Source organism: Camelus bactrianus, chromosome 10, assembly GCF_048773025.1.
Source record: "Camelus bactrianus isolate YW-2024 breed Bactrian camel chromosome 10, ASM4877302v1, whole genome shotgun sequence".
NCBI lineage: Eukaryota > Metazoa > Chordata > Mammalia > Artiodactyla > Camelidae > Camelus > Camelus bactrianus.
In genome coordinates this window covers 11,884,798-11,912,759 of record NC_133548.1, presented here as the reverse complement: position 1 = coordinate 11,912,759, position 27,962 = coordinate 11,884,798, and the positions used below count along the sequence as shown (strand labels likewise).

At 46.5% G+C, this 27,962-nt stretch overlaps 1 protein-coding gene and 1 non-coding gene across 2 annotated transcripts; both read left to right on the top strand.

Annotated features, from left to right (window-relative positions):
• Positions 1 to 4: 4 nt before the first annotated feature.
• SERPING1 (serpin family G member 1) lies at positions 5 to 10,630 on the top strand. The gene is made up of 8 exons (XM_010952393.3): positions 5 to 82; positions 599 to 676; positions 1,555 to 2,074; positions 3,515 to 3,649; positions 5,083 to 5,286; positions 5,474 to 5,613; positions 8,851 to 9,070; positions 10,122 to 10,630. The coding sequence occupies exons 2-8, from the start codon at positions 623 to 625 to the stop codon at positions 10,373 to 10,375; spliced, it is 1,527 nt and encodes a 508-aa protein (XP_010950695.1). The 5' UTR covers positions 5 to 82; positions 599 to 622; the 3' UTR covers positions 10,376 to 10,630.
• TRNAA-UGC (transfer RNA alanine (anticodon UGC)) lies at positions 7,502 to 7,577 on the top strand. Its single transcript has one exon. It is a non-coding gene; the product is annotated as a tRNA-Ala (tRNA).
• Positions 10,631 to 27,962: the final 17,332 nt, after the last annotated feature.

Here is a 27,962-nt window from a genome sequence, read left to right as displayed (position 1 = left end):
CCGCCACCCCACCCTCCCTGAACCCGTGGGGCTCTCCACTCAGTCTGCACTGAAGCTGCCTAGTGACCAGGAGTTGGAGCAGGTTTGGTGCTGGGGCGGGGGGTGGGGGGGAAGGAGGTCTCCTCGTTCTCATATCTTCCTTCCCTCCCCCAGGGCCCCCCACCCCTTATCTGGGCAGTCTCCGTGGGCTTTCCGTGGGCTTGCTTCCACTTAAGACTTCTGCCGCCCCCTCCTCTCCCTTCATCTCCTCCTCAAGGGCTGTGGTGCCTAGCCCCCTCTGGACCTCCCCTCCTCCCCCTGCCCCTGGCCTCATTGTTTGGCTAAAGCAGGACCCTCTGGATGGAACAGATGGACGGAGACCCGGGCCTGGGGGGAAAGGAAGGGCCAGCCGGTGCCGGGAAAGGGAAGCGGTTTGGGGAAAACAAAACAGGGGGAGGAGCCAGGCAGAGGGTGGCCCCGGGAGGGAGGGAGGGGCGGTGGACTCGCTGAGAGGGGCTAGCGCCTGGAATGGCATGGGGGCGGGCCCCGGGGTGGAGAGGGGTGGACGCTCTCTGGGCACGAGGCTTGGAGCTGGCACCGACGCTGGCCGGCTTTGCAGGTCCGGGCTGACGTCGCCGCCCAGATGGCCTCCAGGCTGACCCCGCTGACCCTCCTGCTGCTGCTGCTGCTGACTGGGGTGAGTGGCCCCTTCCCGGGGTGGGGTTGGGGCGGGCAGGGCTAAGGATTAACCCTTCAGGCTCCGGAAAATGAGGAGAGCTTCTGTTGGGATCAGCAAGTGTGATTCCCGCACTGGAGCTCGTGGAGAGAGTGGGAGACTCAGACCCACGCAGGGTCTAATCCGGGCTTGTAGCCGTGGTGACCTCGAGCCAGTCACTTCTCCGAACCTCCCTGTTCTGATTTACCAAGTGGAGAATAAAGCAAAAGGATCAGCAGAGGAGATGGACAGCATCTTGTGATATAAAAGCAAGGGGTTGTGGAAAACTGAGTTACGGGGTTGGGGCTGGGCTGCTGAGAACTCGGCTCTCGCCAGGCGGGGGCTGTGAATACGGGAGTGAAGTGGCTGCCCACACACCTGGGCCTGGGTGGGGTTGAATCCCAAAGAAAGGTCCCTTGGTGTGGGAGGTCAGGGGTCTGGGATGAGCCCGGGAGAAAGGTGAGTGTTTACTTTGGCTTTGCCTTCCGTGCATGTGTGTGGAAGTTGGCATTGGCAATGCCCTTCGAGATTCAGCAGATAATCAGGGGATCTGCAATCAGAGACCCAAGTTTGACTCCTAGTTTTCCCTCTGGCTTCTGTGAGTCCCTGGTCCAGTCATTTGATTTGTCTCAGCACCCCTTTCTTTTATCTGTGAAATGAGATAAGGCATGCTTTCTCCCAAGGAACTAGTAGTGGTAGCTCCAGGGCATCCCCCTCTCCCACCAGGCTTTCCTGGGAAGAATTTTCTGATGTGGGACATTTTCTACGTCCCCACCCTCTCTTCCTGCTTTGAGCATTTGAGGGGACTGTGCCTCATAATTTAAAAAAAAAAAAATGAAACTCAGTTTCTTGAACCACAGGATGGAGCATCCTGCCTAAGTGGTACCCGCAACAACCCTGTGCATCCAGAGAGCGTGCAAGGAGGGGAAAGTGAAGGAGGTATCTCAGAGGGAGATGTTCTCAAGGACGTACCCAGTAAAGGAGATAGCTCAGAGGGAGATGTTCTCAAGGACGTACCCAGTAAAGGAGATATCTCAGAGGGAGGTATTCTGAACGATGTACCCATTCAACGCACCGAGGGCTCTTCCATCTTGCCGGAAACCAACAGGACCATCATCCTAGCCGATACTGCTCTCACCACCCAACCCTTCAACCAGACAACCACTCCACCCACCCAGCCCACTACTGAGCCCATCTGCCCAGCACCTGACACCTCCTGCTCTGGCTCGGAAAGCCATTCAGCAGAGGCCGTGCTGGGGGAGGCTTTGACCGATTTCTCCGTGAAGCTCTACCACGCTTTCTCAGCAATGAAGAAGCCTGAGACCAACATGGTCTTCTCCCCGTTCAGCATCGCCAGCCTCCTCACTCAAGTCCTGCTTGGTAAGAACCTGACTGAGTTCCCTTTGGGTGATATGTTAGGTGTTCCCAGGAGAGGGGTACCTGTCTGGATCCCTACAATGTTATGCCTCAGGGAGGAAGCTGTAAAAATGGGCTACACTGGCAGTGGGAGGTGGGGAGGGGAATCTTTCTATTCTCGAACATTCATTTATTCCTTCATTTAACAATGATGTAATAGGCACTATTGCTTATAAAATCCTATTGATTATATACAAGAATACATAAAATAAAGTCCCAGCGACCAAGATAAGGCAATAAGGAAGATGAACTATAAGAGAGAGACGTAGAATAGAATTGTGATAATGCTACTTTTTAGCTGTGTGACCTTGGGCAGATCACTTAACCTCTCTGAGTCCTTATGTGTGAAATGGAAATGGTTATATTTACCTAAAAAAATTAAGCCCAGTGCCTGACTTGGTAGAAGGTCAAAAAATGTTAATCCTTCTGCCTTCCTGAGAGAGCACTGTCAAGTCCCATGGAGTAATTACCCTAGGAATGGCAAAAACAAAGTGCTACAAGCAGAGGGGACAGAACTATCATTCCAAGGGGGAATTCTGGGAAGGCTATTAGAGACAATACAGTGAACATATAAGAACCTTTCTTCTGGAGTCCCAGAATCCTAATGTCCCTAGCCTGTACCCACTAGAGGCCAGTAGCACCCCACCCTCCAGTTATGATAACCAAAATGTCTCCAGACATGGCCAAATGTCTCCTGGGAGGCACATTTCAATTGACTGGTCCCAGTTCATTTCTTTATGGCCCCAAAAGATATGGCTTGAGTCCTTTCTCCATCCTCCACTTATTAACTCTGTGATCTTAAAATGAGTAGATTACTTCCTCTCCTAAACCTCAGTTTTCTCATCTGTATAATGGGGAGAGTAATTGTCCCTACAGAAAAGGGTTATTGTGAAGATTCAGTGAAATAAGACGGGAGAAGCACTTACGATACCTGAAACCAAATAAGTGCTCTATAAATTTTTCTATTATTGCACAGAAAACGTGTACAATAAATGTTTAATAATGAATAATGGAAAGGGTATTGACCATCCATCCTCTTTTATGATTCTCCAATGTCTCCTCTTGATAGTGATGTAGTATCTCTGCTTAAGAACCAACTAAACACGAACCAACTAAATAATAGTTAACGTGGAACACGCAGTGATTAGACCAGGCTTTGGAAGGTGAGTGGTATTAAAATGAGAAAAAGGGAAGAAGAGAGTACTCAAAGCCCTAGAAAAGCCTAACTTTGTTTCTTCCTAATTCTCCCACCCTTCTCTCTCTGACATGTATTGCCTTCCAAAATGCTTCTAGCTCTGATGATATGTGATCCCCCCCATTCCAGCCTGGTCCCTCCACTCTAGTCCCCAGTGGTAGTTCCCCACCCCTCCTGCTCTTGCCCCTCATCTCTGCTGTTTGTTGTAGGGGCTGGAGGAGAAACCAAGAAAAACCTGGAAAGCCTCCTCGCTTACCCCAAAGACTTCACCTGTGTCCATGAGGCCCTGAAAGCCTTCACATCCGAAGGCTTCACTTCAGTCTCTCAAATCTTCCACAGCCCAGGTGAGTGCTCGGGGAAGGATGGCAGCTGCTGGGCAGGGTCCTCAGGATTCTGATGGGGACCCAGCACTGGAGAAAGACAGGACAGAGGGAATGTCCAAGCTAGAACATGAGGAGGGAGTGCAGAGCAGGTCAGGGCCTCAGAAGTACCAGGTGGCAGCTGGACAGGTACTCGGGGGAGACCCTGGAAAAGTCATTTGCATTCATCAACTCCGTTTAGAGTAAGACTGTCCTGCATTCCGTAATAGACAGGGCTGGAGGGCTAGGGCGGAAAATAGGCAAAAATATTTGCTAATCTGGGTCAGGGGAATCTTGGGATTCCTCTTCTTTGTACTTTTGTGTTACATGAATTTGTTGTTTTTTTCATACCTTACATTATTATGTAGGCAGTAAGGGCAATAAGCGTCCCAAAAGATCTAACGCAGCTGTTTCAAATTTTGCTCCCCAGGGCCCTAGGGTTCTGCAGAGCTGATGCTGGAGTCCTGGTGCAAGTCGGGGGATTAGGGAGGCCGAGTGGGGAGTGAGGTACCGCTTCTTGTGACAAGGAGCCAGGTGGGCTCTGAACTGCCACCCAGCCTCAACCAGAGCCCTTTTGTATTTATTGTGGGCTTCAGACATGACTTTACTTGAAACTCAGTTCTGCTCAGTTTGAAAACTACAGAGCTAGTGTGTCATCCTTTCTTTAGATAAGGAAACAATTTTTTTCTGTCTTCTTTTTTTTTAACTAAAAAAGCAAACTTGTTCATTGTAGAAAGCTGAGAAAACACAGAAAAGAAAAAAGAAAGAAAGAAAGGAAACTCACCTGTCACACCATTACCTTTAAAAAAAAAAAGCACAGCCTCTTTTTAGGGATGGAAAAAAATCAGGCTCAGAGGTATTCAAGAAACGTTGCATTTACTTACTTGTTATAAATCGACGTTGTCCTCTGTCTTGCTAGGTTGGTGGAAAACACAACAGCGTTCAATATTACCTAATTAGTCCAGGAAAAATGTCTCTTTCAAACCCTTATTTTCTTAGTGGAACTAGGCTTGAGAGAGCAAAACCTGGGAGGTCTTCTTACGACCTTCCACTAAGGCTGCAAAGCAGAGTCTGTTCCCTGCTGAATTAAGGGAAGAAAACGATAAAATATAGGCAAATGGAAGTTAAGATCTTGAAGAGTTACCTTGCCAAGCCATGGTCACATGGCAAGTGGAGGCAGCATGGGCCTCGAGCTTGGATGAGTTCTCTTGCTCTTCAGTGAGGATTTGCCTTCTCTGGGCCTCACGTAGCACATCTATGAGGGGAGTGGGCTGGACCCCTGCTCCGACATCCTGTGTTCATAGGAGCAAGCAGACAGAGTGATGGGAAACAAGCTCCCTCTCCAAGCCTGCTCTTGGAAGGGGAGTGCGTGTTCAGGGGACTCAGGCCTCTCTCTCTCCACCTGCCCCCACTGCCAGACCTGACCATCAGGGACACATTTATAAACGCCTCTGGGAACTTGTATGGCAGCAGGCCCACAGCCCTGGGAAATGACAGTAGTGTCAACTTGGAGCTCATCAACAACTGGGTGGCCAAGAAGACCAACCACAAGATCAGCCACCTGCTAAACAGCCTGCCTGCCGACACCCGCCTTGTCCTCCTCAACGCCATCTACCTGAGTGGTAAGGGGGCCCTGGGCCAGGGCATCTTCCCATCCTGAGTCCTCCTTCCCTTGCTGGCTTCAAAATCCACCCAGCTGAGAGCTCCACCACTGGATCTTGTGATACCTGTCCCACCCCTGGGTCAGCAAGCTTTTAGCATCTCTCCCCACCTGCATTAGAGTAACCCTTGCTCCACTCTTCCCTCCAGCAAAGTGGAAGATAACATTTGATCCCGTCCAAAAAAACAAGGAGGCCTTTTACCTCAAATCCTCTGTGATAAAAGTGCACATGTTGACTAGCAAGAAGTACCCTGTGGCCCATTTCGTGGACAGAACGTTGAAGGCCAGGGTAAGTTCTTGGCCCTTCCCACTCCTGTTTCAGAGCCTCATGCGTGTCCTGATTTCTTTTCTGCTGTGACCTCACCGGTGTGGGGCACACCCTTACTAATTCAGCATTTCCGTATCTCCACCCTGTCTTTCCTCCTTCTCCCCTCTTCAGCCTTGGTCGAGGCAGGCATTATATATTTTAGGTTGGAGAGCAGGACTCTAAAGTTTCTTCATGCATCTCTACTGCATCAAATGGCAAAAAGTGAGTCATGTTCCTTTTCTGTGCCTCTGTGTCTCTTTCCAGTCAACCCACCAGTAGACCCTGGTGGCTTAGTGTGTATGTACCTGGGTACTGCATGCATCTATATGTGTGCACGGGTCTAGGTATCTCCATGTGTCAGCGCACACGGTCAGTGCATGTGTGCACATGTGTTAAATGGCTCTACGTTCCTTAGCAGAAATTGAACAGCATGAAGGATTACAGTGGATGAGGAGGGAAGAGAGAATATGGAGCCCAGAAGATTCTAGTTAGTAAACTGTCTCATGCCCAATGACCAGAGATTTCTGCCTTGTTAGAGCAGCAAGAAACAGACCTATGGGATGGAAAACAACAGGAGGTCCCCAGTGACGTGGTCCCAGGCTGAGAAGCACAGGATCTGTTCTGGAACACGCCAGGCTTGTGTCCACCTTGGGAGCTTTCCTCAGCTTTTCCCTTTGCCTGGGGCCTCTTCACTCAGATGTTGGCATAACTTGTTCCTTCTGCTCCCCGAAGTGTCAGCTAAAAGGTCACCTTGGTGGGGAAGGCTTCGCCCTCCTTAAAGTAGCCTCCACCTCACCCTGTTTTATTATATTCGTGGTACTTATCACTATCTGAAATTATGTTGTTTATTTGCTGATTTGATTGCAGTATTGTCTCTCTCTCTCAGATAGTGTCTCTTTCCTTGGGAACACAAACTTTACCTGTCTTTTTTCCTACTAGACCCCCAGAGCCCAGAACAATGTCACATATAATAAGTGTTCATCATGTTTGCTGAATAAAGGAATGAATTCAGGGGCAGATGCTAAAGGGAGCAACTCACTTAGTATGAGTGACTAGGAAGACTTCGTGGAGGAGGAACTTTTGACCATTCTTAACCATTCATGCACTTTTCCACCCTTCCATCCATCCATTCCTATCCAATGAATTTGAACATTCCCAGCTCTTTAACAGAACTGAAATAACATGCATAAGACAGAGAAAAGTGAATATATATGGCATGTCCTGGGCTTTACTCTAACTCAGAGTATATGGGAAGAGGATATCAAAGTAAGATTTTTTAATATTAAAGAAGGAGAAGTTTTTTGCACGGAAACCACTATTTATAGTTCTATATGGGTTTTAAACAAATGCCTGATTTAATATATTAATGCTGTAAATTCAAAATCAAAATTTTACTTAAGCTTTTAAATTTTAAGCTGAATTTTCTGTATTATTTATAGTAATTTTATTTAAAAAACTAACTTTCATTTGTTCTTTAATTAATTAAGCCATCTTGAGCAGATAAAACTCCTTTAAACCATTTGTTTCACTTATAAATATGGTTAATTAATATTCCCATAAACATTTTGAGCTTATGTATATACTTTATAAATATACTTTATACATTTAATATACTTGATTTTCTTTTTTAGCATGTCAGGTACGTGACAGGACAGAATTACAACCCTTCCTGGCCGTATCTTCCTAGTACCTAAAGCCTGCCTGTGAATTGAAAATTAAATTTGAAAAGTAAATCAACCTTCAACAAACATCTCAACATCATTCTCAAACTTAATGAAATTATCCTATACCTTTTTGCTCAAAAGCATAAAACTGGCATGTCTGAGTCTCCAAAACTTATAAATACTATTTAAAAAAACAGACAAAACAGGGAGCAGGGTATAGCTCAGTGGTAGAGTATGTGCTTTGCATGCATGAAGTTCTGGGTTCAATCCCCAGTACCTCCATTAAAATAAATAAATGAATAAATAAGTAAATAAACCTAATTACTTCCCTTTTGCCAAAAAATAAATAAATAAATAAATAACAAACATGGATTACCCTGAACTGAAAAGTCTTAATACCTGGTCTTAATACTACAGAGTCATTCCTATACTTAATTCTAAGTTTTCATTCCCGTACTTAATTCTAAATTTTCCTGAGACTTAAAGAGTATTTACCCAACGAAGAGGGTTAGGATTACCAAGTCGGGTATGCTGAAGTTATGGGCTTGAAAATTCAAGAGCACAATGTGAGAATTTACTGCCAAATGTGTACCCTATTTAGAGCCTCTGTCAACAGGGACCCCATGTCCATGCTCATCAGTTGATTAGTCAATTTACAACCTGCTGATTCTGGGCCATTTTTGTCAAATTCAACAATTGATTGGTTCCAGTTAATTTCCTCATTGCCCAGTTGAGTTCTGTATTGTAGCTTATTCCTGTCCATCTCTCAGCCTCAACCATGATGCCATTTCAGTGATAGTCTCTTATATCTTATGAGTCTCGGGTTTCTCAGTCTTGGCACTATTGATGTTTCGGATTAGATAAGTCTTTGTTTATAAAGGGCTGTCCTGGGCATTGTAGGATTTAGCATTATTCCTGATTTCTACCTACTGGATGCCAGTAACACGGTGAACCTCTGTTTCTGCTGGCTTCAGACATTGCCAGATGTCCACTGGGGGCAAATTCGCCCTGAGTTGAGAACTCCTCTGTACTGAACCCATGAGTCCTGAACTTCTCTCATACTTTTGTCTGGCCACTAGTTGTAAGTCCTTCTACTGGCAAGCTGGAATGGTAGACTAGGATCAGTTTGTACATAGTCTTGAATGCCACACCAAGAGATTTATACTTAACTTCATAGGCAGTGAAAAGCCATCAAAAGCCTTTAAAAGGACTTTAAGGGGTACATTATGAACAAAATAGTTGAGAAGAAGGGAACAGGGCTCAGAGAGCTCAATCTGCTTGCCTTCTACAGCTAATCAGTAGTCAAGTCAGGATGTGATTCTCAGAAACTCATGCTCATTCCTCTGCATCTCACCAGTGCAGAGCTAGACCAGCACTGTTGCTCCAGCGGGCATCGCATCTCATGGCAAAGCCTGGGAGCCTAATTCTGGTTGCTGCTTGTTGAAACAGTACAGACCATAGCCGCGGACGGAAGATCAGCCCGGGGATATGGTGGGTAAGAGCCAGGAGAGAATTCAGGCGGGAAGACTGATAAGGTGCACCTCTTGTTCTCCAGGTGGGCCGTCTGCAGCTGTCCCACAACCTGAGCTTGGTGATCCTGGTGCCCCTTACGATGAAACACTATCTCCAAGAAATAGAGAATGCTCTCAGCACCCCTGTCTTCAAGGCCGTCATGGAGAAGCTGGAGTCCCTCAAGTTCCACCCCACTCATCTGATGATGCCTCGCATCAAAGTAAAGAGCAACCAGGACATGCTGTCAATCATGGAGAAGCTCGGTGAGCCCTAGCAGCCTAGATTGCCCCTAGGCCATCAGAAGAGAAGAGACTGGGGGAGGGGGGAGGGCGGGGCAGGGGCGGGCCTTAAAACGCAGTTAAGGGAGCTGGGGTGGGGGTGGGTATAGCTCAGAGGTAGAGCGTGTGCTTAGCATGCACAAAGTCCTGAGTTCAATCCCCAGTACCTCCACTAAAAAAAGAAATACTCTTGAGTATTTTTTTACATCCATAATCTCAGGTTGTCCCTCAGTCCTCTGAGTTAGCAAGGCAGGTGCTTCTATCCCATTGGATCATTGAGGAAGCTGAGACTCAGAAAGTTGGCTTGACTTACTCAAGGTCCCTTGAGCCAGTTGGAAGTGAATGAGAACCCCAATCCAGGTCTTTAGCCCTCCTGACTGTTTCCACTATGGTTCCTTGTAACATAGACACGGGAAACAGGTGACCGTGGTGGGGGTGGACGCTCCTCCCTTAGAGACATTTCACAGAACTCAACTACCCCATGGAATATGCAAGAAGCTATCTAGATAAAAGGGTCTAGAGGCATCTGAGTCTAGGAGAGGCAACAGATACTCCATTTCTTAAATAACAGCCTCACTTCCTTATCTTTGACCTCATGTCCAAATGCATCACTGCATTTTCTGTTATCGAATTTGACTTCCTCAGAGATGATCTTGTTTCCTAGTATATGACATCACACCCTTGCATATAACCTCATTTGAGGACATATGTCCTTTTTCTGATATATTAGCTCACTTCCAAGGTCCTGATTGACAAGGAAGTGGTGGCATCACTTTTCAGGGTTTTGGAGGTTACAGGCATGGCCTCTCATCACTTGAGAGAAAGTGGTGGTTGGAGTAAAGATGGGCCCACTTGATAGAAGATCCCATGAGCTGGACCAGAAAGCATGATATATAATTGGATAAACAAAGAGGAAGAAGAGGAAGGAAGTCTTGGAATTTGGGACCAATCCAGAAAATTCAGGACAAATTGTCTCCAGCAGCTAAGGGGTTTGTGCCGACCTTTGCCTCATTGTTTTTCTCTGGTTGTGCCCTAGAATTCTTTGACTTTTCCTACGACCTCAACCTGTGTGGGCTGACCGAGGACCCGGATCTTCAGGTTTCTGGGATGCAGCATCAGTCCATGCTGGAGCTGACAGAGACCGGGGTGGAGGCGGCTGCAGCCTCGGTTATCTCTGTGGCCCGCAATTTGTTGACCTTTGACGTGCAGCAGCCTTTCCTCTTTCTGCTCTGGGACCAGCAGCACAAGTTCCCTGTCTTCATGGGGCGGGTATATGACCCCAGGACCTGAGACCTATAGGGGGCAGACTAGGGCAAGCCCTACCCCTCAAGCCTCAGCATTCCTAGTTGCAGCCCTGCTGCTGCCAGCCTGGATTTGCCCCTAGCCACTTCCCGTCTCAGGTCTGCCCTCCCCGTGAAGGGCTCCTTAGGGTCTGGTGAGGGAGACCTGCTTCTATCATCCCTTCCCTGTGACTCTCCAAGGCACTTTTGCAGCTTTCTCTGGTCCAAATACACCAGACTACAAATAAAACCTAGCAGATCATAACTTCCTCTCTCATTTGCTTTTCAATTTTAGAGGACAAGGGTTTCCACAGCTTCTGTATCAGCTAGCTATTTCTGTGTAACAAGTCATTCCAGACTTTATGGCTTAAAATAGCCACCACTCATTTTGTCACATATAAGTCTTGGGGTTGGTGGTTTTGCTGATCTGGCCTGGCCCTGGCTGACCTTCCCTGGGCTTGCTCATATATCTATAATAGTTGGTGGGTTGGTTGGGGGATGACTGCTCTACAATGGCCTTAGCTAGAACACCTTTGCTCTCCTCTGCTTGTCTCCTACATCCTTCCAGCAGTGCTGGCCCATAGTAGCAGAATTCCAGGAGAGGAGTCAGAATGGGCAGGCTTTTTCACAGCCTGTATCTCTGCTGGCATCAAGTTTCCATTGTCCCACCAGCCAAAGCAAGTCACGTGGCCAGAACTTGAGTTAGAGTGGAAACACAGGACCAAGTGACAGGGTAAAGTCATTAATTAGGGGCTCCTTATGCAATCCATTTACCACAACCTCTATCTTGCTTATTTGTTTGCGAAGCTGTGACAGCAGTAGTAACAGTAGCTAACGTTATTGGGACCTTACACAGGTGGTCTCCTAAGAGCTTTGCGGACATTTAATCTCACACCAACTTTATATGGTAAACTCTAAACTCAGAGAGGCTAAGTCTTGCTCAAAGGCATGCAGTCAGACAGCAGCAGTGGGGTTTGAAAGCACAACCCTCTGACTCTTAATGCTGAGCTTATAGCCAGTATTGTCTATGTCTCTGCCCTTCTGTCTTAAAGTCCTGCCTTTTCTTCTTATTTTATTTGCTCAACAAACTTACTGAGCACCTAGCATGTGTTGGGCACTGTGCTAATAAGTACAGAGGCTATAAAGATGACTTAAACTGGAGTGCCTTCCTTCAAAACCTATAGCTTGCTGGGGGAGATGGATAGGAAGATTGATATTAACACAGAGCATTTTTTTAGTCTCTGAGGATGTCTCTTAATATGTTTTCCTCACTTCCAGTTCAGAGTCCGCTGTCTCTGTCTCTGTCTTTTTCTCTGCCCCCCACCGCATTTGTTTACCCCCCCTCCCTTCCTTCCTCTCTCCCTGTTACCGTGTTGTCAACCCAACCATGCCGACTGATTTCTGCCTTTAGCCCTTCAGCTGCAGGTCTAGTCATTCTTGTTTCCTCGCACTGGCCCCCTCACCAGCTCTCTCACACACCCAGACACTCAGGTTCCCAGCCACAAACAGCCCAGAGGTATGTCTTCCCCCAGGACTGAACGTGGGGATTCAGCCATCAGTCCACAGACATTCATCAAGCATCTGCACTACATGGTGATTTGATTTTCTAATAGGATCTCAACTTAGGTCGCACTAGTCCCACCTGAAATGTTTCTTGGGGGGCCATCCAAGCCACCAGGATATATGCTTACATCACTGCTGCTCTCACCCTCGGGACTTCAGCCACCTGCAGAGTCTGGCTTCCCCATCCCCAATCACAGAATACCCTGGTGATAGGAGGAACAGGCGTGGGAGGGCAGTGCGGGACTGACCTGGCTGGAGACTGCAGCTGGTCTTGCAGCGCTCTGCCCCTTGGACTCATCCCCTTCTCTGTGGCTTGGGCTGGGGTGCCAAGCTCAGAGCTGAAATGCAGGATGGGAAGTGACCCAAACTTCCAGTGGGCTCTCTCATTGACGCATGTTCTGGTTGAGGTCCGGGGTTTCGGACAGGGGAGGAAAGAAGACATGGTGGGTGCTGGTGGCTGACCCCCTGCCCTGTTGTTCATCTCCGGCTGCTCACTTCCCGCTCTTGGACTGTGCTTTAGGTCCTGGCTTCCTGTGTGGACTATTTCTGGGGAAAAACCTCAGGAAGCCAGATCCCTGGTCAGAGGCTTTCCCTGCAGCACAGTCTCCCAGCCAAGGCTGAGACCCAAACAAGTCACCCAGGCTTGACTTGAGGCTCCAGGGCACAGGGAGATCACCTCACATCAGGCTTAATCTGCACAGCCATCTCCGCGTGCCCTTCCCTTCTTCTTGGTCAGTCTCTCAGGATGTTGAGAAGACACCAAATTCCTTTCTAGGGGCGCTGGTCCCACACTGATTCTTACGTGAGGAACTAGTGAAAGCAGTCACCTCCCAAATTTAGGAGGATCCCCCCAAGGATGGGGGGATCCTGATGTGATCAAAATGGTGCTGAGCGCCAACCCAAAGTCTGAAGAAGAAAGTGAGCCAGACCCTCTATGGGCTTAGAGCTTTGCAAATTTTTTAACTTCCCCTGCTCCATGCTGAGAGCCAGGTATTATTCCTGCTTGTGATATAAGGAAACAGAAACTCAGAATGATTAAGTAACTATCCAAAGGTCACGCAGCTGTAAATTGATCCCACGTTGTCCGAATACAAATGTACTAGGTGGCTTATTTGGCTGGGTTTGTTTCCTTTCTGCCCCAACTAGAATATCAATCAGACCTGTGTTGTTTTATGCCCTGCACCATGTGCCTCGCCAAGCCTACTGGAGTGCCTTATACTTAAAAAAAATTTAAAAATAGGGTATAGCTGAGCGGTAGAGTGAGTGCTTGGCATGCACGAGGTCCTGGGTTCAATCCCCAGTACCTCCACTGGGGGAAAAAAGAATCTATTGAGTAAAAGGGTGATTGAATGAATGAATCACCACATCCTGGTAGGGGAAAAAGGGGGATTCTTATTTATCTGGAAAGAGCAGAAAATCCGAGAGTGAAGAGAATTTAAATATTTTCTGTTCTGAAGCTTTTTTGCTAAGAGGGGATGTGAAACTCTTTGGGGGGGGTTGTTTGTTTAAAATGATAAACATTTATGTCACTTGTGAGTCACTGAGTCCGTGAGGGCTCAGCAGGTTCAAAGTGGCCCTGGCTGCAAGCCTGCTGCAGTCAGCTGAGGAGTGAGCTGGAAGGGCTGATGGGGTTTGGCTTTGCTGGCCTCCTGTAGGTCTTCCACGTGGCGGGGCCTCGGCTGAGATGAATCGGCTGACCATCTCTGCTCCATTTGGCCTCTCATCTTCCTGGAGGCTGATCTAGTGTAATTCAGATGGACGTTGCAGTGAGCAGAGCTGTGCCAAGTTTCTTGAGTCTGAAACCAGGAATTAAGGTAACATCATTCCTGCCTCATTCTATTGGCCAAAGCAAGTCACCAAAGTAAGGAAAACATGCCCCCTTTTAAAGAAATGATCCGCAGGGTCATTCTGCAAAGGGCATGCATATGAGGCACCGTGAGTAATTGTGGCCACTTCCCCCATCTACCAGAGTGGCCTTACATCTATGTAGACATACTATTAGCAACTTTCCCCAGCAATTTGCTACTCTGAGATTTTCTTTAAAGCATCAAGAACTTTTTAGGGGAGGGTATAGCTCAGTGGTAGAGAGTGTGCTTAGCATACATGAGGTCCCGGGTTCAATCCCCAATGCCTCCATTAAAAAAAAAATCACCAGACTGGGTAGCTTAAACAACAGAAATTTCTTCCCTTATCTCCCCATCACCTGCACCACACCCCACTTAAAAAAAAAAAGAATCAAGAATTTTTTTCTATGTCATATAGTATTAGAGACAATTTATTACATGAAGTTTCATGCTGCTTGCCTACAATTTTACTCTTTCCTTTCTGCTATTTGTGCGGCTGGCACACTTCACCCCCAGCTCCTCCACCTGTACATGTGACTTTTGAGAAAGACAGAGAGCCAACCCCCCATAAACACATGTATTTAAGACCCCTGCCCTCTGGCTCTGCCCTGCAGCCCTACCCTGGGGTAGGCAAAGTTCCAGCGATCCACCACCGATCCCCGGTTGATGCAGGAAAAACGGATGTGGGGGTGTGAGGAGGGCCATGTCCCAGGTCTCGACTGAGCCCGTGGAACGTGCCCCGCCAAGTATGGGTCCTTGGCTTCACGCAGGAAAGCATTCAAGTGTGAGCCACAGTTGAGTAAGGGTAGATTTATTTAGAGAGATACATACTGCATAGAGTGTAAGGCAAGAGAAAGGCAAGGAAAGAGGTGTGGGAATTGGGTGCTCAGGTTAAAGTGAAAGTAGGTACACACTCCATAGAGAGAGTGCGTGCAGTCCCCCTGAAGAGGAGGGAGCAGAAAAGGCCACTAGGTGTGGTGTTGTTAGTTTTTATGGTCTCAGTAGCTTCACAGGCCTACAAGTGGGACCATTCCAACTGCCCTGGGGAAGGGACTGGGATTACGAGGAATTGGGCCACCGCCCATCCTTTGGCCTTTTGCGGTTATCCTTAGGGCAGTCATGGCGCCTGTGGGCATGTTGTTTATCATGCTGTTACAATCAGCATATAATGAAGCTCAAGGTCTACTTGAGGTTAAACCTCTTAATCCTTATGGCCAATAAGGGAGTTGAATCTTCCACCATTTTGGTGTTAAATTCCTGTCATTCTTTGGGTGGCTGTGCCCTGCCCCCTTCCCTCCTGTCTCATAGTGACAGAATCCTTCACTCATGGGTTTGGTTTGAGGGTGTTCTGAGAAAGAACCTGACGTGATTAGAGTTCCATTGCAGTTAGTCCCTGTGGCCACATGGTGTCACTGTTGAAACTCTGTCCTGTGTAGCCTTTTGGACACAAAACTCCCTGTAAGGTTTCAGATTCTTAGACAGCCAACATAGGAATTCAACCTTGGATTCCAAAGTTAACAGTTTACAACAATTCGGCCACCATTTCCAAAAGATCAATACCTTCAGGTTCTGACTGGATTCCAGAAGACTTCCGACCTGAGCCACATGCTGCCGTCGGAATCAGCCTGGTCCCTGCAAACCCTTAGGGTTGGGGTTGGGAACCACAACTGGGGCAAAAACTACGGAACGTGCATTGAGGCATCCAGCATTTACCAAGCTAAGAAATGTTCACGGCTTACATCATTTCATTTAGGAGGAGATCACACCTTATGAAAAGGATATGTTACTGAAGATCTCGGATAATTCAAGACTTACATAATTTGACACTATTTTTCCAGAAGAATAACTGTGAAAAGTAGAGAGAGGAGTCTTGAACCACTGTAGAATAGTTTTGTCTTTGTGCTGTTTTTCAAATTTACTGAACACTAGAAATCTCATGTTTCACACAGTGGGAAATCCTCAGTTAAGGTCTTGGTATGTCATGACAGTTACTCGAGGTTTTTCATGGTGTTTTATCATGTCTAACTTACGTTACGTTATTGACTTCGGAGAGTGTTTTTTTGGCACTAACCCTACTATTTAATGAACTCTAAGGTAGTCTCTTTCTAGGATACAGAAAATATTTTGAATGATAACATTGAATATTAGCATAACGGCACAGTAGTCATTAATGTTGCTACCAAAAGTTACGGTGCACAGAAACAACAGTTTGATTCACGACAGAAACGTTGATGGAGGTTTTTCACTTTTGCAGGCTCACATGATGCAGATTTGTGGCAACACTTGTAAACAGCCTGCAGAGCACTGGGCACACCAATTTTTAAATCATGCAAACTTGATGACTCAAACTTGATGACTTTTTTTTTTAATTTAGGAATACTTACAGTTTTCCAAATTTGCATAACTCAAATTTACATAATATATGATAACACTGGGCCATTATTATCCCCTTTTTTGTTGATGGAAAACGAAGCTTTAGAGAACAATCAATCTACCCCTTCAAGGTCTTATAGCTGATGAACAGTGGAGATGGGATTAGACCCCAGTGCTTAGGAACCTAGATTCCATTCTTCTCAAGGTAATTTTATTTCAGAGAACTTCCTGTTGTTCTTTGTCCTTAGCCTTGATTGAAATTATACTCTCCCATTTCCAGAATTTCACCACAATTTTGAATCTTCAGAAGAGATGTTGGGGAAATAGGAATTCTCCTTATCCCAGAAAAACCCTTATGCAAATTGGGACACTTCTTTCACGCTGACCTTGGGCTACCAGGGACCTCAGGGAGGGCCGTGGGCGTATATGTTATTTCCTTCCTCAGGACAGGGGCTGCCTGCCATTTGGATGACTGAGAGCAACGTGTCAACTGACTTCTTCAAACTGATGCTTCAAATAACCCCAACAAAAATCTAGACTTTTATGTATTTCTCTCATTGCATATTTAACCTTGTCTTGGCTAGCAACTTAGCACACACACACACACACACTCATATAGGTAGATATAAGTGTATACAAACACACATATGTGCACATGTGTACATGCATACACTGTCACAAGAGTCACAGATATACACATATACCCACATTGACACACTTGTACAAAAACACACACACACCAGCCTCTGGAAGTCTGTGCCAGAGTCAGGGCAAGTTTTACATCCAGCCTCAGCTCCAAGCCCTGAGGAGGGCCTCCCAGGCACGGAGGAGCAGGGAACACTCTCCCAAGGGAAGAATCTCAGAGCCAGTCAGCACTAATTATAAGCCGACGACTAGGTTCATCCATCATCCTGGAGTGACAGGCTGGCTGGGGAGCCCACCTCCCGGCCTCCCAGCCCCCCGCCCCCATTCCACTCCATTTCTCCTTGAGTGACCGCACAGATTGGCTCCACAGAGCAAGGGGTTCGCTCTGGCTCAATGGTCAGCCTTCTGCTCGTCTCTCTGCAGTCTGAGAGCTCACGCAAAGCTTCCTACCCCCTCCCTTGCATAAGCCCTGTTCAGTCGGGCTTTTACCATGTGCCCCACACTGGGCTTCATTTGCAGTATTTCACTGGAACTTTGCAAAAAGCCTGTGACTCGGTATGTTTTGCCAGATTTGCAAATGAAGCAAAGCAGCCTCTAAGGAATGATTTGCTCAGGGTCACCCCGCTGGGAAGGTGAGAGATGCTATTCACATCAGGTTCTGCAGTCTGCATATCCCAGGACCCCAGTGCTTCTCCCACCCCCCCCACCCCCGCCCCACCTCCACGTGGCTGACTCCCCAGCTCACCAGCTCAGGTTTGAAGCGCCTGCGCGCTGCTGAGCATTTCCTCCTGGAAAACCCCACTGGCACTTCCACGTCTCCTCTCAGTTTAAGAGCCAAAGTCTGAAAGAGTCCCACAGTGGGAGACCAAAGACTAGCCCCAGGGGCCAAAGGTCAGGGGCTGAGCAGAAAACGCACAGTGACAGCCAGGGTGAGAGGAGTGGGGAGCCGGAGGATGGCCTCACTGTGGCAATGAGACAGGAGGGAGGGGGGCAGGGCACAGCCACTCAAGGAATGACAGCAATTTAACACCAAAATGGTGGAAGATTCAACTCCCAGTTGGCCTTAAAGATTAAGAGGTTTGACTTCTAGTAGACGTTGAGCTTCATTATATGCTGATTGTAACAGCATGATAAACAACATGCCCACAGGCGCCATGACAGTCCCAAGGTGGCCCAATTCCTGGGAATCCCAGCCCCTTCCCCAGGGCAGTTGGAATGGTCCCACTTGTAGGCCTTCGAAGCTACTGAGACCATAAAAACTGGCAACACCACACCTAGCAGTGCTTTTTTTAGTCCCTCTTCTGGGACGGCCCGCACTCTGTCTATGGAGTGTGTACCTACTTTTACTTTAACCTGAGCACCCAATTCCCACACCTCTTTCCTTGCCTTTCTCTTGCCTTACACTCTATGCACTGTGTATCTTTCTAAATAAATCTACCTTTACTCACCGGTGGCTCACACTTGAATGCTTTCCTGTGTGAAGCCAAGGACCCACACTTGGCGGGGCATGTTCCAGGGCCTCAACCAAAGACTGGGACATGGCCCTCTTCACGCCCCACATCCGTTTTCCTGCATCAGACACAGGGTGCCTGACTGGTGGCTGCTCCAGGGTACAGCATCAGAGCCAGCTCCCGCTCTGTGTACAGTCAGACTGTCAGCCCTGGATCCCCAGCCCCTGCTCATCTGTGCTATGTGGGGACTGGGTACCCTGGAGGTGTCCCTGGGCCCTTTCAGAGGGAGAAGCCTGGGCAGTGTGGGGCTCAGAATAAATCTGTCTCCCGGCCAAAATAATTTTGAAAACCCCCTGGAAGGCAGGTCAGGGACCATGTCTTTCTGTCATTACCCTCAGCTTCAGCCTGGCACCTACTGAGTTTGCGCTCTGTACATATTGGCTAAAACAAAACAAAGAGAAGCAAAAAAAAAGTCTTTCTGAATCCCGTCCACTTATTTAAATGTTGTTATTCTTCTGAGTCCAGTGTAAACTCTCACCCCCTGAGTAGTGTCCTCTGCTCTTCCCAGCCAGTAGCCCCTCCCCATCCCCTGGACACCATGCTGAGCAGACACTACCTTGTATGATCCATATCACGTTCATGAGTTGTGTCTTTTCACTCCGGCTACTAGGAAGCTCCTTGGGAAGCTGATTCAGTCTGTGCTTCTTTGACACCATCTATGCCTAGAAACGCACAGCAAAGGCTTTTGATTGAAAGTGTGCAACCTCCCAATTCAGGTTAAGATCATATTTTATAATGGTGACCCTGATGTTATTCTTATTTTCCTTGTCTCCTCAGGAAATCACTGGAGGAAGGAACACCAAAGCCTAGCTTCTCGCAGTTACTGTCAGCTAGGGTTTTGCCTCATTAGAGAGCCCCCTCTCAACAAGGGAACTACATACACATTTGTGTTGGTGGCCTTTCCTCCTCACTGCTGCCCCAGGCCTCTGACCCTCGGGGTCAGGATTTAAGACTTACGGATGGATGGCCTCAGTCAGGACTGCGGGATGGTTCTGCCCCCGTCCTGTAAGTAAACATCTGGAGTCTGGAATTTTAGCGGCTCTAGGACTCAGCAATGTGCTGGCTCTGCAGATTGTCTTTCCTTATCTATTCAAATGGGCCACCTGAAAAGAATCTATATTCTGTTGCTGTCCTGGAGCATCTTTTCCCTTTCCCTAATTCACATGTTGTATCTATGGAACTCCCAGACTCAGCTGCCTTATTTGTTTCCACCTAAAATGTTTAACCTAACAGTTATTTGCATACAGGGAATGAAAAACAAACCAGTCAACCATGAAGTTCCCCACCAAAGGGCATTGAAAGAAAGGAGAGAACTAGGCGGATACTAACTAGGCTGATACTAACTAGGCTGATGGGAAGCACCATTCTTGCAGCCTCATTCACAGAGCCAAGAGGTGGAAGCAATCTAAACAGCCATTGGATGAAGGATCATGAAAATGTGGCAGATCCGTATCATGGAACATTATTCAGCTTTTAAAAAGATCAGGAAATTCTGCCGTATGCTACAATGTGGATGAAGCTCGAGAACATTATGCTAAGTGAGATAAGCCAGTCACAAGAAGACAATACTGTGTGGGTCCATTGATATGAGGTATCTGAAGTAGTCAAACCCTTAGAGAGTAGTGTGGTGGTTGCCAGGGGTCGGAGGGAGAAGAAGCGGGGGATTTGCTATTCGATAGGCGTAGGGTTTCAGTTTTGCAGGATGCATAAGTTCTAGAAATCTGTTGCACAACAGTGTGTGTAGGGTTAACACTACTGTGCTATACACTAAAAATGGTGCAAAGGGTAATCGTATGTTGTATTTTTTTATTATTAGGAAAAAAAAGAGAAAACCTACCATTCACAGGCACCAACTCAGTCCCTGGGGTTTCCCAGGAGTAAGATACTCACCGTAAGTTTGTACGATGGGTATTGTTTTCCTCGCTTGCTTAAAGGAAGAGGGGAGACATCCAGAGACATATTTGAACCTGAAGCCATGCTTTCTAACCACTGCTCAGACTCATCCACTTTCAAGTGGGATTGGGCTGGTGACCATCACTCCACAGATGAGAGCAGTAAGTGGAGGGCATGAGTTAAGAGAAGTTTTTCTGGTTTTGCAAGGCTGGACTTTCCATGTCAAACCACCTCCCCACCGATGTCAACAGTCTCCCCCACTTCTTCCTTTGTAATAGAAGGCCTGATTTTCAGCTGGTTACTTGGCCACCTGAAATAAAGACTTCCTTCCTTGAAGTTAGCTGTGGCCATGGGACTCAATTCTGGCTAACGGGATGTGAGGAGGCATATTATAGGTAACTTCTGGAAAGTATCATTAAAAAAGGGGGCACACCCTTCTTCAGGCCTTTTTCCACCCTTCTACTGGCTGGAATAGAATATGATGACTGGCTGGAGCCTGAGTGGCCATCTTGGGTCATGAGGTAGAAATTAATATTAACTGATAACCCAAACCATAGCATATCATCATGTGAGGCCCTTGCACACAATGGGTGCATCTGATTTATTGATGCTGCGTGTGTTGCTCATGAGAGAACTCTGAAGTCATCCCTTTGTCATGATATGTCTAGTAGGACACAGATCCTTCAGTGTTTATGGTTGGATAGAATTATAAGATACCAAGCAACTATAAAGAAAGTATAGAGGTTCTGAAGACAAACATTTACAAATGAGAAGCCAAGATCATTGACTGCTCCTGTTTTCCCATTCATTCATTCATTCAACAGACATAAATTGAGTGCTTACTTTGTGTTAAACACTGCTTTAGCACTGGAAATAAAGTGTTAAACCAGGCAGAGTCCTTGTCCACTGAGATCACGCACTTTTATGGACTGGCAATGTCTTCTACCTCCCAGCATGTGAAAAGAAATACCTTAGTATATGTGGGAGGTGGGGCGGGGGGAACAACTGAAATGTGGGTGGAATTTTGAAATGTGGCCAAAGAGAAGTAATTTTCTCTTGCCCTAGATTCCCTCAGAATGTCCATTTTGGAACAACATAGGAGGCATTCCTATGTCTTGTTCTGGCTTGTCCTGAGGGTGGGGGTTGAGTCAGTGCTACAATATGAAATCAATAAACTCACTTACGAATCCACCAAGCGAGCCAGTTCTTTAACTTTCTCTAGGGTCCCAAAGGGCCCCAGCTACCAAAAAGGATTCCTGGCATTAGTACTGGCAAATGTGGTAAATTTACCAGTGGGGACCCATATTTTCTAAACCAAAATCATGGCATAAGGTCTGAGAAATCCCTATCCTTATGGGGGTCCACTGAAACTGAAAAGTTTTGAAATCAGAACTCTCCCCAGATATAATTTGGAACATATGACATTGTATTATACTAGGTAGGCCATCACCCTAAAATGCTTTTGCAGCTAGAAGTTTATAAATCTGGCAGCTCATTACAACACTACCCACCATAGTCAAGATGTGGAAGCAACCTAAATGTCCATCGACAATGAATGGATAAAGAAAATGTGGTCAATACATACAAGGGAATATTACTCAGCCTTAAAAAAAGAAGGAAATTCTGCAATATGTGAAAACATGGGAGAATCTTGAGGATATTTTAGCCTGAAATTAGCCTGACACAGAAAGACAAGTATTGCGTGATTTCCATTTATTTGAGGTATTGAAAATAGTAAAGCTCTTAGAATCAAAGAATGGAATGGTGGCTGCCAAGGGCTAGAGGGAAAAAGAAATGAAAAATTACTAGTCAACCAGCATAAAGTTTCAGTTAATCAAGATGAGTAAATTCTGGCGGTCCACTGCACAACATTGTACTTATTGTCAAAGAGGCTGTATTGTACACTTGAAACACTTGAAAAATCTGGGAAGAGGTTAGATCTCATGTTGTTTGTTAAGTATTCTTACCACAATAAAGTCAATTTTAAAAATAATAAATCTAGTCATGAACTAACAATATATTACACACAAATCTAGGCATTCTGATTGTTGCTCCAGAGAAACTTTCATTCTGTCCGGGGAGATATAACAAGGAAAAATAAAAAGGCACCATCTCTGCCCTCAGGGAGGCTCTTGGCCTTGGGAAGTCAGACGTAAACTAACCTTAGCTGCACAAGGCAGAAGGTGCGAAAAGAAAGGAAGGAAGGGTTAAGTTTGGAAGGCATTGAATGCTGAGCGAAGACGTTAGGAACGTAGTTTCTCTAAGTAGGTCTAACCTGGGGAAGATGAGAAGATATGTTGTCAAGTGGGCACGATCGTTAGAAAACAGACTCCAGATGGTTCACGATCTTGAAATGTAACCAAAACACAACCTGTAGATTTTTCTAGAAAGAGTTACCTTACCCATAGATTTCATCTTTTTTTTTTTTTAAATGTCCATAACCCAGTGAAGGTTAGAAAGCATTGTCTAGGCACTAGGGAGCTATCACACTTTGGGGCGGATGAATGATCTGAGGTTTGTGTTGTGGGCTCACATTCTGACACAGTGGAGGTTGGATGGAAAGTTTTTCAGAGGATGATACGAAACCCCACGGTGGATATTAAACTGGCAGGGAATGGAGAAAACAGGACACGGCTGAGATGTAGAATGCACAGGATTTAGGGTGGCATAGGGAAAGAAAGATAAAGACTAGAATTATGATTGGAACTCTAAATAAAAAGATGTAAAGGAGATTATGCCTGACTTTCAAATGATACGATTTCTTTTAATCTGCCTTAGAGACAGAAGGAATATTTTCTCAAATCCAGCCCAAGGTGCCTTCCAAAAGACATTGTCACCAGGCAGTTTGCTAGAATTTCATTTTGTCCGTGGATGTTTTGATATGAGAGATATATTATTCTCATCCTCTAAATTATGTGATTCACGTCCAGAAATTCTGTAAGATTCTAATGGCTTGGAGAAAAACCTAGTTACTTGTTTAGCTATAGTTAAGATTATGTTTCCTTCAGTCACCTTAGAGCCTCCCTCATCTTTGCAAAGCAAAAGTTCTCTCCTGTGTTGATAGAATCAACCCATGTTGCATGGGCTATTCCAACTTCCACAGCAGATAAGGAAGGGCAAAGATGATGTCCAGGTTTTCACCCTAAGCTGCTGGGTTATGCTTTTGACTGCAAAATAGAACCTAGGAAGAGAGGCAGGTTTGTGGGGAAGGTGAAGGTAAGATGATTAAACTGGGTTGCAGCCAACTGAATGCAAGGTATCCCTGAAACATTTTATCCATTAGGAACCTTTTGGTTGTGGGTGGCAGAATCCATCTGAAACCAGTGTAAATAGAAGGACTGTCTAGGCTTACGTGACTAAAAACTCAAGAGGTCCTGCTTCAGGCATGGCTGTATCAGGCTCTCAAATGATGCTATCAAGCATCCGTCTCTCTCCATCTCTTGCCTTCTCTTTGCTGTGTTTTCATTTTAGGCAGATTCTCCTCCATGTGGCAGTGGTTATGACCACCAGTAGCTTCAAGCTTACCCTCTTCTGCCAGCATAACAATCCCAGCAACGCCACTCTCTCAAAGGTTCCAGCAAACTTCTCAGGTCTAATTCTGACTGATTCTGATTAGATACCCATCCTTGATGCCATTACTGTGGTTTAATTAGCTAAATGTGCCGTGCTTGACAGTTTCAAAGTTCACCCCCTGTGACCCTGCTTCCTAGATTCATACACTTGTGTCATCCCCTCCTCTTGGGTAACTTACTTCTGACCAAGAGAATATGGCCATGTTGAGGGGTTGTTAACCTGTGACAGGTTACCAAAGACTGTGACTTCCATCTTTCTAGCAGACTTTCCCTTGCTTGCTTTGCTGATGCAAGCTGCCAGATTGGAGACACCCACATTGCAAGGAACTGAGGGTGGCCAACAGCCACCAAGGAACCGAGACCCTCAGTCCAACAGCCCGTGAGGAAATGAATCCTGCCAACCACTGTGAAAGTGAGCTTGGAAGCCACTCAGCTCCTCCCCCCTTGAGCCTTCAGATGAGGTCCCAGCCCTGAGTGACACTTTGATTGCAGCCTCATGAGAGACCAGGATCAGGGGACTCAACCAAGCTCTGCCCAGATTCCTGACTCACAGAAACTGTGAGAAAATAAATGTGTGTTGTCTCAAGCCACTAAGTTTTGGACTAATCTGTTCCACAGCCATAGGCAAATAACACATGTTATTTGTCAGCCTCATATGAACCATGAGGAATGAAAATAGAGAAGAGTTGTCTCCCCAAAGGAAAGCTAAGGTGTAGTTGCTAGAAGCAGCTGGAATCTGGGCAGGCAAAACCACCTGTTACCTACCTCAGGTATCTACTTGGGGATGTAAGGAGGCAGTATAAACATATCTGGAGAGAGAGATTTGGCAGTGACTCATGCACACGTGATTGCTGAAACTGTAAGAATGGATGAAATTACCCCCAAAGAGAGAAGGGTCAAGGGCAGGTCTCTTAGGAAGAGCAACCATTAAGGGGGAGATGGAAGAAGAGCCACAGGTGATTAGGTGAGGGGCAGAGGGCTAGGATGATGTGTTTGATATTGAACAAATTCAGCTTGTCTGGTCGGTAAGACCAGCATCTGAGGAGTCACAGCATTGGGTTAGAAATCTGGGTCTTCAGTTCAGAAGTTGTGCCTTGGGAAACCATCAGCAGACACGTGACTGTTAAAATCAGGCATGTGGATGATTTTGTCCAGTGAGAGGGCTTGAAAGGAGAAGAGAGCCTTGGACAAATCCTTGCAGAATGTGTATTTAGGCAGCAGGGAAGGACAAAGACCCACAGGAAGGAACCTGAAAAGAAATAGTTGGAGAGGCAGGAGGCAAATCAAGAGAGACAAGTGTCCCAGAAGCCAGGAGCATTTCAAGACTGAAAGAGTCAGGAGAGGCAGATGCCGGAGGTTGTGTGTGATGAGGACCGAGAACAGTGAGCCAAGGATGGGGAGGTCGTGGTGGTCCCAGTGAGAAACATTTCAGTGGAAGGTAGGGGCAGAAGCCGGACTGCATGGGTTTAAGAACGGGTGGGACATGGAGGAGCGATGTAAAAATCTGAACAGCATTGAGCAAAGGTTCCTGGTAGGTTGTGGGAAGATCTGAGCATACGTGTAGGCTGAGGGGGAAAGTCTGGGCTGTGTCCCTCCACTCCCATCTCGGGGTAATTTCGGTTGCCTTCCTTGAGTTCTACTACATCTTTCTGAGATGACAGGGGCCGAAACTGTCCATAAACTTTTGTTGTAAAGAGCCAACTAGGAAGTTTACTAGACGTGGCCGGCTGCAGGGTATCTGTCATGACCACTTGACTCTGCCATCGCAGCAGGAAAGCAGCCACAGACAATGTCTAACCAAGTGAGCTGTGTTCCAATGAAGTTTATTTACCAAAAAACCCAAAACCAAACCAAAAAAAAAAAAAAATATGCAGAGGGCGGGATTTGGTCTGTGGGCTGTAGTTTGCTGACCCTTGCTCCAGGCTCATGGAAAGGGATGGGAGATGCAATAAACGGGGCTATTGACGAAGCCAGAGCAGCACCGGGACCTCGGGGAAGCAGATTTGTCCCAGAAAGCAGGTTCTTGCATCTATTTGGACACCTGTTGCTCTCTGACTTCCTCTTTGTGTGTGTCTGCCTCGTAACCTCAACGATCAGCACCTCGGGGCTAGGAATGTTTCCCAGCAACGATTCCAGAGCCTTCCACACGGGAAGTGCTCAGACATGTAAGTGGTTGAGAGAAGCGTGATAGTCAAGTTACAAAAGCGCCTTATTGGAGGAGGAGGGGAAACGGAGGAAGCACACGTGGAAAAGCATGTGTCACCTTAATGAATTGGAAGCCGCGTTCCCGCCACTGATGTTTAAGCAGGGAGGCAACATTTCTCTGATGTTTCAGATTCAGTCCTTCCAAGAGGCAGAGGATTTGGGCAGACAGTCTTGCCGTCTCACAATTACAAAATTCTCAGTGATATACCCAAATGGAGATCCGGGGAAGACTCCAGAGACTAGGGAGGAAGGCAGCAAGGCACCTCCAGCGTGATCCTGGACATGCCATGGGGATGGCGGGGGACGGAGGCTACTGCAAAGTCCAGGAGCATTCTGGAACTCCCAGAGGGGGACAGAAAAATGTGGAGGTAGGGTGGGGGGTGGGGGAGCTGGAGCCAGATAGCTCCTGGGTACATTTTTTAAAAAACTTCTATAATAGATTAGACCTTGTCTAGCTGTTCCTGGCCTCCACTTTTAGTTCTTTCCTGAGACAGGACGGAGCCATGTGGGGGTTTAAAAGGTGGTAAGTGAGCAATCCCACTCCTGTGCATATATCTGGAGAAAACTCTAATTCGAAAAGATACATGCACCCCAATGTTCATAGCAGCACTATTTACAATAGCTGAGACATGGGAGCAACCTAAATGTCCATCAACAGATGACAGAATATATATAATGGAATATTACTCAACCATAAAAAAGAATGAAATCATGCCATTTGCAGCAAACATAGATGAACTTAGAGATTATCATATTAAGTGAAGTAAGTCAGGCAGAGAAAGACAAATATCACATGATATCACTTGTATGTGGCATCTAAAAAATGATACAAATGAACTTATTTACAAAACAGAAACAGATTCACAGACATAGAAAACAAACTTATGGTTACCAAAGGAAAAAGGGAGAGGAGGGATAAATTAGGAGTTTGGGATTTGCAGATACTAACTACTATATCTAAAATAGATAAACAACAAGATCCTACTGTAGAGCACAGAGAACTATATTCAATGTCTTGTAATAACCTATACTGGAAAAGAATCTGAAAAAGGAATATATATGTATAACTGAATCACTATGCTGTACATCAGAAACTAACACAATATGTAGATTAAGTATGCTTAAATTTTTTAAAAAAGTGGTACGTGAAAAAGGAAGCCTTCTCCATGCAGCTCATACCTGGACACGGGGATCCAGAGACTGGAGACTGAGCTGAGAGGGACCATGGAGAGTCTATCCCTTTGTGGAACATAGATGGGGCCTGCAGACTAAGGTGGAAGCAGCAGAAAGCTGAGGGTGGAGGCACTGGGGTAGCGTGATGAATAGGTGGGAAACATCTCTTGATGGGGAAGAGGAGAAGGGCATCTTCAGGAGAAATGAGGTCACTGGAGCGGAGCTGAGGCTGGAGGGAAGTGTTCAGGACCTCCACAACCTATCTCAGCCTGACTTTCCATCCTTGGTACTCCCCTTCTTATGTCCTAGGTTCCCACTCTTCCAACCCATTGTAAACACATACCACCATTTCTGCACCTTTCAGCCTTTGTGTTGTTTCCTCTCCTGAGCATATCCTGGTCTTCCTTTTTCCTGTCTTCTTATCTCTAAATCCTTTCTATTCTTCCAGTCTTAAATGCTACTTCCTCCAAGAAGCCTTCATAGATTCCATTCCCCATTGGGAGCAATCTTTCCCTCCTCTGAACTCCTTATCTGTCTGTCACCAGGGAGGCCATTTAGCAATTTTCTCCTGTAGTAAAGAAATATTGAGGACAGAAGCCATCCCCCAGGGAGCACTGTGTCTTCCCCTCACCCATAGCACATTACTCAGGCAGATGTCCTCCGGAAGTGGGGGCTGGACAAATACAGTACAAGCTCAGACTGTTTAAACGGTCCCCTTTACTAGCTCCTGGGGCCATTCTCTGCTGGGTTAGGGTCCTGTATGCACCAGTCCTAGCCTGTAAGTACTAGAATCCTGGACACCCTGCACCCTTCTCCTC